The sequence below is a fragment of the Dysidea avara genome, chromosome 6 (genome assembly GCF_963678975.1).
Source record: "Dysidea avara chromosome 6, odDysAvar1.4, whole genome shotgun sequence".
In the NCBI taxonomy this organism is placed as follows: Eukaryota; Metazoa; Porifera; class Demospongiae; order Dictyoceratida; family Dysideidae; genus Dysidea; species Dysidea avara.
This window is the reverse complement of record NC_089277.1, coordinates 24342068-24361251: the sequence shown is the minus strand read 5'-3', so window position 1 is coordinate 24361251 and position 19184 is coordinate 24342068. Positions and strand designations below refer to the sequence as shown.

General features: G+C 39.0%; 1 protein-coding gene across 2 annotated transcripts in view; it reads left to right on the top strand.

Annotated features, from left to right (window-relative positions):
* The window catches only part of LOC136259057 (uncharacterized), a 29006-nt gene extending 10261 nt beyond the window's left edge, over positions 1 to 18745 (top strand). Inside the window, exons 1-2 of one of the 2 annotated variants that reach the window (XM_066052467.1) lie at positions 16729 to 17158; positions 17253 to 18745. In XM_066052467.1, coding sequence (XP_065908539.1) covers positions 17474 to 18583 — 1110 coding nt within the window. In that variant the 5' untranslated portion in view covers positions 16729 to 17158; positions 17253 to 17473 and the 3' untranslated portion in view covers positions 18584 to 18745. Of the gene's footprint in view, positions 1 to 16728 lie in introns of those variants that run through there. The other variant, XM_066052466.1, reaches the window with a different exon arrangement.
* The last annotated feature ends 439 nt before the right edge of the window (positions 18746 to 19184 follow it).

The window sequence follows — 19184 nt, the reverse complement described above, 5'->3', positions numbered from 1 at the left end:
ATTCGTTACTCAGGGAAACCCATTGGTGACTTTCTTCAGTGTGTTGTGAATCAGAATGGCAAAAAGGAAGTTAGTTTTGTGAACTTTTGTCACCTCCAGCCCGCCATTGTTGCGCTCGACAGTCGCTGACACAGCAAGTCTTACTTTGTCGGTATCTACGTGTTCTTCAGCTGGTCGTGGCCCAATTGTCACTTCAGCAATTCCTGATAAAGTCGTGTCCACTTCAACAAGTTCTGTTAAAGTTGTGTCCTCTCCAGCAAGTCCTAGACGAAATGTGTTCCTTTTCCAGCAAGTCTTAAAGTTGTGTCTTTTCCAGCAAGTCCTGATAATCCTGTTACTTTTCCAGCAAGTCTTAAAGCTGTGTCCTCTTCAACAAGTCCTGTTAATGTTATCACTATTCCAGTAAGTCCTGTTAAAGTTGTGTCCTCTCCAGCAAATCCTGATAAAGTTGTTCCTTCCCCAGCAAGTCCTGATGAAGTCTTGTCCTCTTCAGCAAGCCCTGATAAAGTTGTTATTCCAGTAAATGTTGTGTCCTCTATGGCAAGTCCTGATAAAAGTGTTACTATTCCAGCAAGTCCTGATAAAGCAGTGTCCTCTCCAGCAAGTCCTGATAAAGTTGTTCTTTCTCCAACAAGTTCTGATGTAGTTTTGTCCTCTTCAGCAAGCCCTGATAAAGTTGTTACTATTCCAGCAAGTCCTGATAAAGTTGTGCCCTCTCCAGCAAGTTCAGACAGTCCTGATTTGTCCCACACTATGATGCAGTCATCTTTGCAGCCCTCACCAATGATGGCGGGTATCCCAGCCAGTGCTTCCTCGGCTGATCACTTTTCTTCACTTCTATCTTTTCCTATTTGTAATAAATCCTGTTCCTCCTGTTCTCTTTTATGGCAACACATCAACTCGGTTCACATATCTAGGTATGTTTTTCCATCTGCGACTTTCTTTGCTTGCTGTAACCGTCTTATTTGCTCTGTTCCCTCTTGCCGTTGGGCTACTCATGAACGTTTTCATAAAACAGGCTACAGACGTTTACTTAAGCCTGGTCAGTGCTGTAATGCTCCATTAGTTTCTGCTTCTGATCTTCCTTTCTTAATTTGTGATCAGTCTGAAAGTCAGTCTCCCACTTCTCCTTCACCACCTTCCTTAGCTTTCTCCACCAGTATTCCTTCTGATCCTTTAGAGTTAGCCCTTCTGTCAGCTTCTGTTTGTTCTTTTATTGACCCTACTCATGTTGAGTCTGAGGCTCTTTCTGTAGTGATGAATTATGTTATGACCTGTCCTGTCTCAACTGTTGTTCACATTCCCCGCAGTGTTCGTCCTTTGCTAGCTAGAATCTTGTCTACCGAGTTTCGAAATGCAATTTCTTCAGTCTGGGGCTTTATGCGTCTTTTTCTGTTTGCTAAACTGGCACTACGTATGCCTCCACTTCGTCAGCACCGCCGTCGTTTTATTTTAGCTTCTGTTTTGCTAGACCGCCTTCATCTCTGGTCTCAGCCCGATAGTTTGTATAATCTTTGGAAAGCTCTACAAGATGATTTACATGTCTCTCGCTCCAGTCACTGTATTCAGTCTTCAAAACACAATATTTCTCGAGCTTTGTTCTGGGCTCGGGAAGGTAGGTACAGTAATGCTGTACAGTCTCTTACTTCTACTGGTGTGGCTGATAAAAATGATGATTTGGCCGCATTTCAAGAGTTGCTTCAGTGACATCCTGTATCTGATCCACCTTCTTGTTCGGCCCCCAAAACTGCTTCTTTAGTTGTAGATGAATCTGCTGTATTAATATGTTTGAGGGGTTTTCCTCATGGTACCAGTCCCGGTGCCTCTGGTTTACGGGCACAACACCTTCTTGATGCAGTCAGTGGCCACACTGCACCTTCTGCTGAACTTTGCCTTACCACCCTCACTCGTCTGATGAACTTTTTGCTTTCTGGAAAAGCTTCTCCATTGCTTCCCCTTGGTTGTGTGGTGCCCCTTTAACAGCTCTTCTGAAAAAGAATGGGGGTGTTCGCCCTATTGCAGTTGGTGAAATTCTTCGTCGCCTTTCCAGTCGTCTGTACTGTCAGTTTGCTCGTCCCTTTCTCTCTGACTTTTTCCTACCTTATGTTCAAGTGGGTGTTGGTATCCCAGGTGGTCTTGAGGCAGCTATCCATGCTGTCCGTCATTCTCTTTCACAATTTGGCAATGATGATTCTCTAGCTCTACTCAAAATAGACATGAAGAATGCATTTAATGAATGTAATCGCTCAGCTTTTCTTGATGGTGTGTGTAAAGAGTTTCCAGAGATTTCCCCCTGGGTGTATTGGTGCTACAGTCAACCTGCTGAGCTGAGGTTTGGCCACAGGCGTATTCTTGCTTCCACAGGTGTCCAACAGGGAGATCCTCTTGGACCCTTACTTTTTTCTTTGGTGTTGGTGCAATTTCTTCGTTCCATCTCTTATAGTGAAACATGTCTTCTTAACCTGTGATATTTAGATGATGGCACATTCATAGGTACTAGATCTTGTCTTCACGCATAACTTTCACATTTTACTGAGTCGGGTCCCAGTTTTGGTCTTTACATCAACCTATCCAAGTGTGAACTATACCGGCCTTCTGGTGACAGTTCTTTTCCTAACTTTCATCCTGCCATCAAGCGTATCAACCCCAAGAACAGTGGTTTGGAGCTTCTCGGATCTCCTATTTGGGGACCTCCACAGTTTTACGATGCCTTTTTGTCTGTTCAGTTTGATAAAATAGTTGCAATTCAGGATAAATTGGTTGACCTCGAGGACCCTCAAGTAGAGTTGCATCTGCTTAGGAGCTGTCTTAGCGTTTGCAAGGTCACTCACCTTTTACGTTGTATGCCATCTTCCTCTTTGGGCTCCTTTCCCTCACATTTTGACCTTAGGTTGCGAGAATGCCTTAGTAGAATCTTGTGTTGTGGAATTTCTGATAGTAGTTGGACACAAGCCACCTTGCCATTTAGGTTAGGAGGCTTGGGCCTACATGAATCTGAGCGTTCTGCTACTTCTGCATTTGTGGGGTCCTGTAATTCTTCCCCCTATTTTAGTGTCTCGCTTAGTGGAAACTTTTGATGTTTTTATGCCATTTCCCGGGGAGGATTGCTCCCTCGCTTTCTTTGAAGGTATGTCTGTTTCTGTGTTGCATAACTCCTCTCAAACTGACCTTCAAGCCATTTTAGATGATTCACTTTTTAAACAGCTTGTAAGCAGTTCCACTATTCGTGATCAAGAAAGTCTGCGTGCTTTATCACACTCTTCTGGCACCAGCAGTGGTTGGCTTAAAGCACTTCCACAGCCTGTTTTGGGTCTAGCTATTCCTCCTCACGATTTTACTATAGCTTTACGTTTGTGGCTTGGCATTCAATTCCTTTGTTCCCTTCTTTACCACTCTGTACTTGTCTATCTGTCATTGACCAGTTTGGTGATCATCTGCTGGGGTGCTCTCATGGTCCCTTGAGGATCCAGCGTCATAATGCTTTAGTGTCTGTTGTACACCATGTCTTGCTCCAATATCACCCTGGTGTACTTAGGGAGCAAGGCATTTCATCTGACCAATCTCGTCCTGGCGACATATACCACCCTGACTTTCATCTTGGTCGTTTTGCCTATTTTGATCTCTCCGTCAGTAGTACCACTCAGTCTGCTGTCATATCTTCTGCTTCTTCTCAGGCTGGGGTGGCCACTGCTGTTGGTGAGATAGCTAAGGACAACCAATACCAGGATATTGTAAATGATAATGGAGGAGATTTTATCCCTCTTGTATGTGAGACCTTTGGTGTTTGGTCACCATAATTATGCCCTATCAATTTTAGGATCCATAGCTGACAGAACAACTGTTAGAAACGGTTTACCTAAAAAGTTTGCTAGGCGCCAACTTCTCCAGCAACTATCTGTGACTTTGTGGAGGTACAATGCGAAAATGATACTCCGCCAGTATTCGCTTACTGCTGAGGACGAATTTCCTGACTTTGATATTGGTTAAGTTAAGTATGTAGGTAGTAATAAGTATATAGTTAGGTAATAAGTAGTAGTATGGTGTAGTTTTCAGTATGTACGTGTGTTATGTCCAAAATATTTGACACGACTTGGATTTTATTTGTTTGTTAAAAGGTTTCCTTATAAAAGCGCCCCAAAATAGGGTCTAGTCTGTCTAATCTCGTTCCCAGACCCCACCCACTGCGTTGAGTAGGGTCTGGTGACTTACGCTATGGTTTTTGGGCCTGCCGCCATATTGTTTACGCATTTGTATCCATAGCTATAGTCGGCCATTTTCCTAGTTCCAGCCTATCAAATCGCGTTGTACCTGAATCAAGGCATCCGATTGGTCAGAAAAGAAAAATGGCGTAGGGCCCAAAACTCCTGCGAATGTCACCAGACCCTATTAACGCAGTGGGTGGGGTCTGGGCACGAGACTAGGTCTGTCTAGTATTCAGGACTTGTGTTTAGGAATGCGTAATAATTATTACACTGCGGCTCGCGTTAACAAACATATTTTTTTATTCAGGCCCTAATGGCACTCCCATTCTCCCCGATCTCTGGCTAGAAGTTAAACCTAATCAAGACACACGGTAGTGTGTCGTACGGCCCAAGAAGTCGGCGCGCCACACCGTGAATATATTAACAGGAAGAAAGAAAACGCAATTTTCACACCTATGTAGCTCTGTGATCCCTAACCCGATTGGAATCAAATTTGCTAGAGACGTGCCACCCAATTAGGGGAGTCTACATACCACATTAAAAGAAAATCGCTTAAGCCATTTCCGAGATACGAGCGAACAAAATTTCGTTTTAATTTCTCCGTTATTTTCTTCTTCATTTCGCACACTTCGCAAAATTCGCCATAAAACACAAATGCGTGCTCGGATTGGGCTGAAATTTGGCACACTTAAAGGGCTCATTAAGGCGGATCTCCGTACCAACCTTGGTAGAAATCCGATGAACATTCACGGAGTTATGGCCGATTATTTGCGTAAAATTAGGTCGAAGGTCTGTCACGCCTACAGGATAAACCCCTTGGAGGAATCAGTTGAAAATTGATATTTAGATGGAGCAACCATCGTAGGAGTGCCTTGTTGTAGTTTGAAAGGAATCGGGATAAAGACCATGGAGATATGACACAAACCCCGACCTGTGTCAAAATTACACGATCGATTTTTATGAATTAAAAAACTATTAGTTTTCGTGTCTACCAGGCAAACCGCTTAGAACAACAAGCTGAAAATCAGTATGTAGCTGGAATAATCATAATAGAAAGTCCTTGCAGTAATACAGAAGAATCGGATTACAAACCACTGACAGGCAACTACGTGTAGCAAATGCGAGATCGAGATACTCTAATAGTACAGTCACCCTAATAAAGCATTCAGCTGCGTTTATAATTTACTCAATTATCTTACATTGCAATTTATTCTGTAGGGAATTCAGCTACAAACAAGTCACCCTGTAGTCAGATCAGCTAGAAGAATTCACCTAATAGAGAGTTCAGCTACAAAGAAACCATCATGTAGAGAGTTCAGCTCAAACAAATCACCCTGTAGAGAATCACTGCTTGAAGTATCTTAGTTTACTACAGAGGTATATCCCCAGTATATGGAACAGTTAATTGTTTGTTATATTAGTAGTTTTTCAGTAAACCCGCTTTCACTAATGTTTTACTGAGAGTTTAAAACTTAGTAAAATAATTATGTTCCATATACTTAAGTTAACTGACACTTTACTATCAGTAGAACTACAGTAAGGCATCTTAACAAATTAGTAAACTAAGAACCTTCAAGCAGTGAATTCAGCTACAAATAAATTGCCCTGTAGAGAGATCAGCTAGAAGAAGTTACCTTGTAGAGAGTTCAGTTACAAAGAAACCATCATGTAGAGAGTTCAGCTGCAAACAAATCACCCAGTAGAAAATTCTGCTATGAACAGATCACCCTGTAGAGAGTTCAGCTACAAAGAAACCACCATGTAAGAGAGTTCAGCTGCAAACAAATCACCTGTAGAGAGTTCAGCTAGAAACAAGTAACCCTATAGAGAGATCAGCTACAAACAAGTCACCCTGTAGTCAGATCAGCTAGAAGAAGGTACCTAATAGAGAGTTCAGCTACAAAGAAACCATCATGTAGAGAGTTGAACTGCAAACAAATCACCCAGTAGAAAGTTCCGCTATGAACAGATCACCCTGTAGAGAGTTCAATTAGAAACAAGTTATCCTGTAGAGAGATCAGCTAGAAGAAGTCACCTTGTAGAGAGTTCATGATCGATCAGCTACAAAGACACTACCATGTAAGAGAGTTCAGCTGCAAACAAATCACCTGTAGAGAGTTCAGCTAGAAACAAGTCACCCTGTAGAGAGATCAGCTAGAAACAAGCCACCCTGTAGAGAGTTCAGCTAGAAGAAGTTACATTGTAGAGAGTCCAGCTACAAAGAAGCTACCATGTAGAGAGTTCAGCTGCAAACAAATCACCCTGTAGAGAATTCAGCTACAAACAAATCGCCCTGTAGAAAGATCAGCTAGAAGAAGTTACCTTGTAGAGAGTTCAGCTACAAACAAATCACCCTGTAGAGAGTTCAGCTACAAACAAGTCATCCGGTAGAGAGATCAGCTAGAAGGATCACCTTGTAGACAGTTCAGCTACAAAGAAATCACCCTGCTTCATCTTTTCTTCTTCCTGTGGTAAAGAAAAAAGTTATAGATTAAAAGCCCTAAAGCCAGTCATAGACCGGCTTTGGGGGTATACAAATACAAAAAGAAGTGAAATCTAATCCAAAACAGCCAAGCTGTAAAAAAAGAGTGCGGCTCTCAGAAAGGCTATGGTGAAAAAAGATGTGAAATCCAAGGTGGCGGCCAAGAAATGGCTGTGATGGTAGGTTAATGGTAAAAATTTTAAAAACAACAATTCAGGTAAATTTGGTGCCTCTTGGTCTTGGCACAAAATTCACCTGAATTGTCGTTATTAAAATTTTTACCATTAACCTACTATCACAGCCATTTCTTGGCCGCCACCTTGGATTTCACATCTTTTTTCACCATAGCCTTTCTGAGAGCCGCACTATTTTTTTACAGCTTGGCTGTTTTGGATTAGATTAAATTTACGAAAGACAAATAGCAGAAAAGACAAAAAGCAGAAAAGGCAAAAAGCACAAACATATCGAACAGCGAAGAATCCAATCACTGTTGCAACACTGATGTTTTAAGGGTTTCAATCAGTTGCAAAAATATATCGACATGTGATTGTGTTCCTTAATTGTCATTCTGTGATCTCTGAGAAATTTACCCTCAATCCTACCTAACTGCTATTTGAAAAAAAAACAGTTTTCGGTAACGGTGGCACAAGTACTTGATTCTAAACAGACCAGACCCTATTTTCGGGGCGCTTGTATAAGCACCTAAATAGGGTAGGCGGCGCCAGACTAGGACTGGACTCGCGGACTGAGCTGGAAACAATAATCAAGGAATTATCCATCTCTTGTGACACTGGAGACACCACTATCGAGCTATGACTGCTGGTACTGCTCTTCTTTACAAGTCAGATGACACTAGCGCATCCCGAAAATGGCAATGCTTTAATACACCCAATTGAAAAGGCAACTGTTTTAAATGATCATTTCAAATCTGTATTCACAACTGATGACGACAGCAGTACTATTCCTGACAAAGGTCCTTCATTACATCCATCTCTACCAGCATTTGAAATCACTGAACAAGGAGTTTACAACATTCTAACCAACTGTGATCCATCCAAATCTCCTGGTCCAGACTCCATACATCCACTTGTACTAAAGACAACAGCAGCTGAAATTTCTCCTATGCTCACTCACATATTTAAACAATCGCTAGAAACTGGAACTGTACCATCCCAATGGAAACATGCCTATGTCAGTCCAATATTCAAGAAAGGCCAAAAATCTGACCCAAAAAACTATCGCCCCATCTCATTAACATCAGTAATATGCAAATCAATGGAACACATTATAGTAAGTCAAATAATGAAGCATCTGGAAGATCAAAATATTCTTTCTGACAGACAGTTCGGATTCAGGTCTAAGCACTCTTGTGAGTCACAATTATTTATCACCATCAACGACATTACCAAACAAATAGACACAAATTTACAAGTTGATGCTGCAATACTAGATTTTTCTAAAGCTTTTGATAAAGTATCTCACTCAAGACTCCTCTACAAACTAAGGCACTATGGAATAAGAGGGAATGTATTACACTGGCTTAAATCCTTTCTTCATGGTCGCACACAGCAAGTTATAGTAGAAGGTTCTAAATCATCCACTTGTGATGTAACATCTGGTGTTCCCCAAGGGTCTGTTCTTGGACCAGTTCTATTCTTGATTTATATCAATGACATCATTTCCAACATCCAAAGTGAGATCCGTCTTTTTGCAGATGATATCCTTATTTACAAAACCATTAAAACACCACAAGACCATAAAATACTTCAAGATGATTTAAACTCACTGACAAGATGGGCAACTGACTGGATGATGGAATTCAACATCTCCAAATGTAAAATTTTACAGATAACAACACACCATAACAAGAGTACTTTCACATACAAAATGTCCGACATTCCACTGGCTACAGTATTAGAACACAATTACCTTGGAATCCGTCTCCACCACAAATTATCATGGGATCCTCACATCAATTACATCTGTAACAAGGCAAATCGACTCCTTGGATTCTTAAAAAGAAATCTCCACAATGCACCATCAGAAATTAAAGAACACGTCTACAAACAATTGCTCTTACCATCATTAGAATACTGCTCAACCATCTGGGACCCCTATCATCACACTAGTATTAGTAAACTAGAAATGATTCAACACCGCGCTGCTCGTTTCGTTTTGAACAAACCCTGGCACAGATCTAACCAAAACCATGATAGCATCACAGACATGTTAACCAGTCTTGAATGGCCTACACTTCAAAACAGAAGAACAATTGCTAGACTCACCTTCTTATTCAAGATTGTCAGGAACTTACTAGCAATACCTGATCATTGCTTACCGTCACCAACTCCAGTGTCCTCCACCCGTGCTCAACATCCTCTCAAGCTAACTCAATTGCAAACAAGAGTTGATGTGTACAAATACTCCTTCCTCCCTCGAACAATTATTCAATGGAACTCCCTTCAAATTCCTAACATCGACAAAATAGATCTTAAAACATTTAAGAACGCTGTAAGTAATATAATCTAATCCAAAACAGCCAAGCTGTAAAAACAGTGTGCGGCCCTCAGAAAGGCTATGGTGAAAAAAGATGTGAAATCCAAGGTGGCGGCCAAGAAATGGCTGTGATGGTAGGTTAATGGTAAAAATTTTAATAATGACAATTCAGGTAAATTTTGTGAAGCGGCACAAAAATTCACCTGAATTGTCGTTATTAAAATTTTTACCATTAACCTACCATCACAGCCATTTCTTGGCCGCCACCTTGGATTTCACATCTTTTTTCACCATAGCCTTTCTGAGGGCCGCACACTGTTTTTACAGCTTGGCTGTTTTGGATTAGATTTCATTTCTTTTTGTATTTGTATACCCCAAAGCCGGCCTATGGCCAGCTTTGGGACTTTTTTAACCTATGTTTTTTTTCTTTACTACAGGAAGAAGAAAAGATGAAGTAGATGTACTTTAAATATTTTATCAGTAAATGTACAAATTATATATATAATACATATGGGACCGGATTTGCGAAAAGGGGCCTTCCATACACATCCAATTTGCCAACTTTGACAATTGATAACTTCAGAATGGAAAGAGCTATTGCCTTGAAATTTGGGCAGTGGTGATTTCTTTGCAGCTGAACTCTCCACATGATGATTTCTTTGTAGCTGAACTCTCTACAAGATAATTTCTTCTAGCTGATCTCTCTACAGGGAGATTTGTTTGTAGCTGAACTATCTACAAGGTAACTTCTTCTAGCTGATCTCTCTACAGGGTGATTTGTTCGTAGCTGAATTCTGTACAGGTGATTTGTTTGCAGCTGAGCTCTTTACAAAATGGTTTCTTTGTAGCTGAACTCTCTACAAAGTAACTTCTTCTAACTGATCTTTCTACAGCGTGATTTGTTTGTAGCTGAACTATCTACAATGTAATTTCTTCTAGCTGATCTCTCTACAGGGTGATTTGTTTGTAGCTGAATTCTGTACAGGTGATTTGTTTGCAGCTGAGCTCTTTACAGAATGGTTTCTTTGTAGCTGAACTCTCTACAAAGTAACTTCTTCTAACTGATCTTTCTACAGCGTGATTTGTTTGTAGCTGAACTATCTACAATGTAATTTCTTCTAGCTGATCTCTCTACAGGGTGATTTGTTTGTAGCTGAATTCTGTACAGGTGATTTGTTTGCAGCTGAGCTCTTTACAGAATGGTTTCTTTGTAGCTGAACTCTCTACAAAGTAACTTCTTCTAACTGATCTTTCTACAGCGTGATTTGTTTGTAGCTGAACTATCTACAAGGTAATTTCTTCTAGCTGATCTCTCTACAGGGTGATTTGTTTGTAGCTGAATTCTGTACAGGTGATTTGTTTGCAGCTGAGCTCTTTACAGAATGGTTTCTTTGTAGCTGAACTCTCTAAAAGGTAACTTCTTCTAACTGATCTCTCTATACAGGGCAATTTGTTTGTGGCAGAATTTTCTACAGGGTGATTTCTTTGCAGCTGAACTCTCTACATGGTGGTTTCTTTGTAGCTGAACTCTCTACAAGGTAACTTCTTCTAGCTGATCTCTCTACAGGGTGATTTGTTTGTAGCTGAACGATCTACAAGGTAACTTCTTCTAGCTGATCTCTCTACAGGGTGGTTTCTTTGTAGCTGAACTCTCTAAAAGGTAACTTCATCTAACTGATCTTTCTACAGGGCAATTTGTTTGTGGCTGTATTTTCTACAGGGTGATTTGTTTGCAGCTGAACTCTCTACATGGTGGTTTCTTTGTAGCTGAACTCTCTACAAAGTAATTTCTTCTAGTTGATCTCTCTACAGGGTGATTTGTTTGTAGCTGAATTCTGTACAGGTGATTTGTTTGCAGCTGAGCTGTTTACAGAATGGTTTCTTTGTAGCTGAACTCTCTACAAGGTAACTTCTTCTAACTGATCTTTCTACAGGGCAATTTGTTCGTGGCAGAATTTTATACAGGGTGATTTCTTTGCAGCTGAACTCTCTACATGGTGGTTTCTTTGTAGCTGAACTCTCTACAAGGTAACTTCTTCTAGCTGATCTCTATACAGGGTGATTTGTTTGTAGCTGAACTCTCTACAAGTTAACTTCTTCTAGCTGATTTCTCTACATGGTGATTTGTTTGTAGCTGAATTCTATATAGGTGATTTGTTTGCAGCTGAGCTCTTTAAATAATGGTTTCTTTGTAGCTGAACTCTCTCAAGGTAACTTCTTCTAGCTGATGTCTTTACAGGGTCACTAGTTTGTAGCTGAATTCTCTACATGGTGGTTTCTTTGTAACTGAACTCTCTACAAGGTAACTTTTTCTAGCTCATCTTTCTACAGGGTGATTTATTTGTAGCTGAATTCTTTACAGGTGATTTGTTTGCAGCTGAGCTCTTTAAAGAATGGTTTCTTTGTAGCTGAACTATCTACAAGGTAACTTCTTCTAGCTGAAGTCTCTACAAGGTCACTGGTTTGTAGCTGAGCTCTCTACATGGTGGTTTTTTTGTAACTGAACTCTCTACAAGGTGACCTCTTCTAGCTGATCTTTCTACAGGGTGATTTGTTTGAAGCTGAACTCTCTACAAGGTAACTTCTTCTAGCTGATCTCTCTACAGGGAGATTTGTTTGTAGCTGAACTCTCTACATGATGGTTTCTTTGTAGCTGAACTCTCTACAAGATAACTTCTAGCTAATCTCTCTACAGGGAGATTTGTTTGTAGCTGATCTTTCTACAGGGTGATTTGTTTGAAGCTGAACTCTCTACAAGGTAACTTCTTTTAGCTGATCTCTCTACAGGGAGATTTGTTTGTAGCTGAACTCTCTACATGATGGTTTCTTTGTAGCTGAACTATCAACAAGGTAACTTCTTCTAGCTGATCTCTCTACAGGGTGATTTGTTTGTAGCTGAGCTCTTTACAGAATGGTTTCTATGTAGCTGAACTCTTTACAAGGTAACTTCTTCTAGCTGATGTCTCTACAGGGTCACTAGTTTGTAAATGAATTCTCTACATGGTGGTTTCTTTGTAACTGAACTCTCTACGAGGTAACTTCTTCTAGCTGATCTTTCTATAGGGTGACTTGTTTGTAAACGAATTCTCTACATGGTGGTTTCTTTGTATCTGAACTCTCTACATTGTGGTTTCTTTGTAGCTGAACTCTACAAGGTGATTTCTTCTAGCTGAATTATCTCTTTCTATAGTTGCATGAATTCCCTACAAGGTAACTTCTTCTAGCTGATCTCTCTACAGGGTGAATTGTTTGTGGCTGATCTCTCTACAGGGTGGCTTGTTTGTAGCTGATCTCTATACAGGTTACTTGTTTCTAGCTGATCTCTTGAATTCTCTTCGGGTGACTGCTCTATTAGGATGACTGCTCTATTAGGATGACTGCTCTATTAGAGTATCTCGATCTCACACTTGCTACACTAAGTTGGATTTCGTGTTATAACTCCGTGGTTTTAAGTCTGATTCTTCTACACCATTGAAGAGCCTTTCTAAGATGATAACTCCATCTGTACAGCGATTTTCAAAGCATTACCCCAAGCGGTTTACCTGGTAGGCGTGGCAAGCAGTCGTTTTTTATTAGCTAATCTCGATTGCGTAATTGTTACACACTGTTGGTTTTTTCGTTGTATCTTCCTGGTTTTTAGCTCGATTTCTTTCAAACCACAAAAGGTTTGAGGTTCAATAGTTAACCTATTCACCCACCGATTTTCAGCTTCTTCCCATACGCGGTTTACCCTGTAGGCGTGACAACATATTGGTGTTAATTTTCGTGAATAATCGCTCATAACTCTTTGCCTGTTTATCGTATTCCAGCCAAAGTTGGTACCGAGATGCGCCTTTATATCCCCCTTCTGTGTGCCAAATTTCAAGGCAATCGGATATGGCGTGCGAGTTTTATAGCAGTTTTTGTAAGTGTGCGACAAGAAAAAGAAAAATAAGAAGAAGAAGAAGAAGAAGAAAAAAAAAAAAACGAAGAAACTGAGCCAATGTTTGAAGTCGCATATCTCGGGAACGCGCGAAGCGATTTCGCTCAAATTTGGAATGTGGAGTGCTGCAGTTGGGGGGCATGTCCACAGCAAAAATCGTCTTGTTTCATCAAGGAAGCACAGAGCTACGGAGGTGCGAAAATTGCGTTTTCTTTCTTCCTGTCAATATACTCACGGGTGTTACGCGCCGGCTTCTTGGGCCGCACGACACACTACCGTGTGTCTTGATATAATGTGTGATTGTAATGCTCATTAGCGTGTTGCGCCCAGTGGGCTTTGCTAATTAACAATAATAATAATAATAATAGCGCATGCACTAATCAATTAGAATACACTTACGATACACGTGTACTCGCAATGATAAAGCGTGACAGAGGCTATTGTTTTAGCGTATATGTTTTCCTTTGTTGCTTCAGTACTTAACACTAGCGTTAGGGTTGTAGTGATGAGCCAGATTATTTGCATAGCCCCATCACCTTGCCTGGTGGTGCCACCAGCTACCTGCTAAGAATAATTGTGACTGGATTTTGGAAAAACGATCCAAATCGCACATTAGAAGTTCCGAGATAAACGGTTTTAATGAATTGAAGCCAGCATAACTCTCCAAGGATAGCAAGCACGCGTATGAAATTTACACAAAAGATGCATCAATCTATTACCTTTCAAGCCACTTCCAGTATATGTAGCTGCTTGTACAGTTTCCCGCCAAATAAGATAGAAAATCTGAGCAGTTGGACGAGCGAAGTAGTATCACGAGTACTCACAAAGGGGTGGAGGCTGGGGGTGGAGGCTGGGGGTGGCGGGGAGGGCAAAAGTTAGACCTCAAAATGGAGGCAGACCACGATTGGAGTCCAGACACCAGATTACAGGGCTGTCCTGGCTCCTTAGTGGCTGACATGTAGCAAAATCAGCAGAGAACACGTCTGGCCAACATTATAAGGCTGTCCACCAGTAAACCACTGACTCTTGCCAAGCCAGGTCCTTCACAAGGCCTGAAACCGCCATTTGAGCACTCCACACCACCCAGAAAAGACGTGTGTAAAAACCAGCTTCGTGTAGTTTGAGTAGTGCTGAGGGTCAAAACTTGTAGTACGATAGTGTAGCTATCCACTGGTGGTGCTAGTTTGATTTTGCCTGATGTGCGATTTGGATCGGTTCTGTAAAATCTGGTCACATATAGTATGATAGTACTGCTTATTAGGGATCATGAAAGTCTGGGTTTTTCTGGCCAAAAAGATCACCTAAAAACCAGCCTCACAACAACTTCAGCAGTATTGGTCAAGTATAACCAAGCCCAAAAGTGCCTTCTGTACAGCCTGAAACCGTTCCTACAAAATTTTAAAACTATTATTTTTGACTGACTGACTGACAGTTCCTTTAAACAAGATTAACTCGATAATGGCTAGGGCTACAGACATGATTTTTTTCACTGTTCGAGATTGATTCAGCCAGACAGGTAGGTGCCTTTTGACACACTGCAGTACATACAGTGCATGCTTCATGGACCTCCTTTGTGTCCCATTTATCTTTGCTGATAGTGCAAAATTGTTGATTCGTGGTAGCTCTGCATAATGGCTTCTCTATAATTATGTTAGTAACAGGAATCATCCAAGTTGTCCATTCTAACTGAATTGGTTGCAGGGATCCTTTTCAGTGTGTTCTTGCTTTGTAACACTGTGTAATGGGCTGTACATAGCTAAAAACAAGGCATAATGGTCATTTCACAATTTCAGTAACTGATAGTTGGGGAACATGCTCAGATGAAGCATTTCATCTCTATCCCTTAACTGTTTCACAACTTTTTTTATTTCTTTGATTCTTGTACTTTATAACATGATTCAAACAGATTCTTTCTTTTTGTCTTGAAAAAATATTGTTCAACTTCTATAGCAACATGTTTCACGCTTTTCTTGCTGAACTACTAACTGTCGTACTTGCTGCTCATAATCAATATCATGTTCATCCTGATGATACTCCATGTGTACAACCACATTGTCATACACTAGAATACTTCACTAACAACTCTGATGTGTACTTTGTGTCTGATACAACATTGCTCTTTGGTCAAGGAGAATATTATTATATTAAAAGAGACTTAGCTATTCAAAGTCTAATTAACTTGTCACTCATTAGTACTCCAAGCACCAATGAATACCCCTTCTCTGTAAGTGCCATCCGATGCTTATCAAATCATCACATATATTTCTACAATGCACTAATTTGTTGATAAATTCTTTGAAATTTGAAGAATGTGGTAGCTCAAAGTTAGAATTTGGAGTAACAGATTATTGGGCAGCCATTTCCTTGAATTATTGCTCTAATGTGAGTATCATTAATTCATGTGTTTACAACCCAGTAGAATATGGTATATCAGCTTTAATGTGATGGGAAGTAATAACTTAGAAAATATTACTATAATAATAAACAGGTGCAGTTGTGGAGTACAGTGGCACTATTACAGTCCATATGATATTGCTGTAAGAGAAGATGATAAAGTCTTCATTAATATTAACAATATTTCACTGATAGGTGGTTGCGTTTATAGCTCAGATAGGAAAAGGTTTGATATCATACTAAATTATTTCTGTGTGTTCTTAGCTATTACAAATTCAAACTTCTCTAAATGGAAGGGTGGCAAAAATATAAATATTGAGATTTCTTCATCAAAGAATACTGTCATTTACTTTGACAAGTGCAACTTTGTTTCAAACAATGTAACAAATGAACTTATTAGAGTAGACTATTTTGTTGATTGCTACATTGATCAGCATCCAGAGATTGATGTTACCTTTGATGAAACTGTATTCTCCAATGCAAATGATGGAGATCATTATGAAGCATATGACATTTCACTTCTAACTTTTAACAAAGTTTCAAAATGTTTTCACAACCAGACAAAAATAATTATTAAATTCAAAAATGTAACATTTTATAGAAATCAACAAATTCTTTTAGAAACATCAACAGAATACTCATCTTCACATGATCACTCATTTATTGTGATTTCCACTGAAGGTTATTTTGTTATAAAAGAGAATCATTCTCAAAAAGTATTACCATCATTAAAATTTTCACAGATGCACTTTAATGGGATCACTAAATTTATTGGAAACGCAGTGCTAATGGAGATAGTTTACTTATCTTCCTCCAAATTAAGCTTCTCAAATAAAACATTGTTTGCTGATAATTCCTGCAATTATGTAATTCATCTGAGCTGTGAAAAGTGTTACTTGGTGCTACAAGGTAGTGCCAATATAACCTTATTCTATAACCGTATTGCTAATGAACTAATATATGTTCCAATTAGAACCAATTATCCATACCCTTACTGTCTTTTTCAGTACTATTCAATTACAAAAAACCAGTACAGTAACTTTCAGATTAATTTAGTCTTTAATTTGGGTTCACAACACTCAACCATCTGGAAATATGGTACTGGACTGCAGTATACGATTCATCGACTAATATCACATTGTAAATGGGCTCCTGGTACCACATTTCAAGATGAAACTCCTTTAGCTGTAAACAACAAAATCATACATATAAAAGAGTATAAATATAGCCAATCCATTACAAAGTTGGGAGACCACACCACAGTTTGCCACTGTCCACTATCATCACATTACAATTGTAGTGTTGATCAGTTAGGTCCTGTATATCCTGGTGAAAATTTGACTGTGGATTTGTGTTTACCTTATAATGATGAAAAGGTTGGTATCATGTATGTTGAAACATATAATGATAATTTACCTGAATCGGCTTGTAAAATTTATGAACGTGGCAGTATGAGGCACATGTTCCATGGAAACCAAAGCAGAACTGTCCATTTTCCCATTGCTTCAGATTATTTAAACATTTGTGAGTTATTTGTTACAGCTCAACCAAACTTGTTCACACTTTATGATGCCTTTTATGTCCACCTTCTTCCATGTCCATTAGGATTTACATTACAACATGGAATTTGTGACTGTGATCCTGATCTAAGAAAATACATTGGTGAGTGTATGATAAGTAGTCAAACAGTAGCTCGGTTTCCCAATATTTACATATTAGGTATTGATTCAATAAACTCAAATACTCATTATTATAGAGTGTCTACTGATTGTCCTATATACTATTGCTTAAAAGATACAACAAGGATTGATTTGCGCTATCCAGATACTCAGTGTCAGCCTCACAGAACTGGTCTACTATGTTCTCAATGTATGGAAGGATACAGTATAGTTTTTGGTTCAAGGAAGTGTAAAAAAATGTTCTAATCTGCATTTACTGTACATCATCTATTTTGCATTTACTGGCCTATTCCTAGTCATGCTTTTGTTTTTTCTTAACTTGACAGTGACTGGGGGAAGTTTTAATGGCCTCATATTGTACACAAATATGATTTCGACTATCAGTAAATATATCCATTTGCAAACCAGATTAACAGTATTTTCACATATTTACATATACATTCTTAATCTTGTTCCGTCTTTTGAAGCATGCTTTTACAAAGGAATGAACATGTATGCTAAGATTTGGGTACAACTAACATACCCAATTTATTTGGTACTGCTTGCTATCACATTTATTATTGGCAGTAGATACTCTACCAAAGTTTATCGGTTAACATTTAACAGAGCACTACCAGTACTAGCAACCTTGTTTATGCTTACCTACACTAGTATGCTACAAGCCATTGCTAGCGTACCTTTGTACACTACCATCATCACTATACCAAGTCACAGTTCCAAAAATCTTTGGTTACTTTATCCAACTATTCCACTATTTGGATGGAAGTTTTCACTTTTGATTAGTGTATGCTTTATGTTGTTTCTGTTCTCGTTAATGTTTAATGCAATATTGTTGTTTACTAAGTTGCTGATGAGGTTTAAAGTAATTCATCGCTTTAAACCATTGATAGATGCTTTTCAAGGTCCATATAAGTATCAATACTATTACTGGCTTGGAATACAACTGTTCATCAGAAATGTGATGGTTCTACTTTGTGTTTTAGGAAAAAATATAAGCCTTACAGTAAGTTGTATTATAATTGTTACTGTGGCTATATTTCAGGGATATATCCAGCCTTACAAGAACAAGTTAATAAATATTCAGGAATTGTTATTATTATACAACTTTGTCATAATGTGTATATTGCTCATATTCAATGGAAATGAAACAATGGACATAATCACAGTAAATGTGATGGTTGGTCTGTCATTTCTTCACTTTCTGATTATTTTAGTTTATCATCTTTATACTTTTGTCATCACCATTTATTGTGCCAAATCAACTAAAACTGTAACAGCTGTATGGAATTATATATTTGAAAAGTGCCACAGCGGCAAGCAAATTCATAATGAAAGATTTACTATGGAAATTCCAGAGGCTCAGTATAACTTTGCGAACTTTCAAGAACCACTGATAGGTGCAGATTAATTACATACATAACTTTCTTTTGTACACACATTATAATTTCTGCACAAATGTACTGTACACACACACATACAGAATGTTTTAACCCACAATGATGGCATTACGTATACAGAATATTATGCATTTATATTATGTAAATAATAGTTTGTATATTGAGCAATATGGTTTTCATGGACTGATCATGAACTATAATATTGTCGGAGGTATCGTGCGTTCTTGTGCTTACGTATATACTTTAACACTTTAGATTACCATAGGCAATATCATAGTCGCCCTGTATATAGTTAGAGCAATATTCTGATAATTAATTTTTAGGCCTGGCCACATGTTTTGATGCTGAGGCAATACTATAGATAGAGCATGTTCTGCACCAGGTTTTGGCAAGGAGGATTGATTGACTTTTAATTTAACCTCACGGTAATTGGCATAGCCATTCTTCCTTACTGGAACATTTCACACATATAGGGGGTTACACATAAAAGTATGATGAGGTGACACATGCAAAAACAACTATATTACACATAAAAATACAATTAATTATTCACTACACAACAAGCCTTAAGAAGTCAAAAACAGCGGCCGGAAAGTTTGATGATAAAAAGAT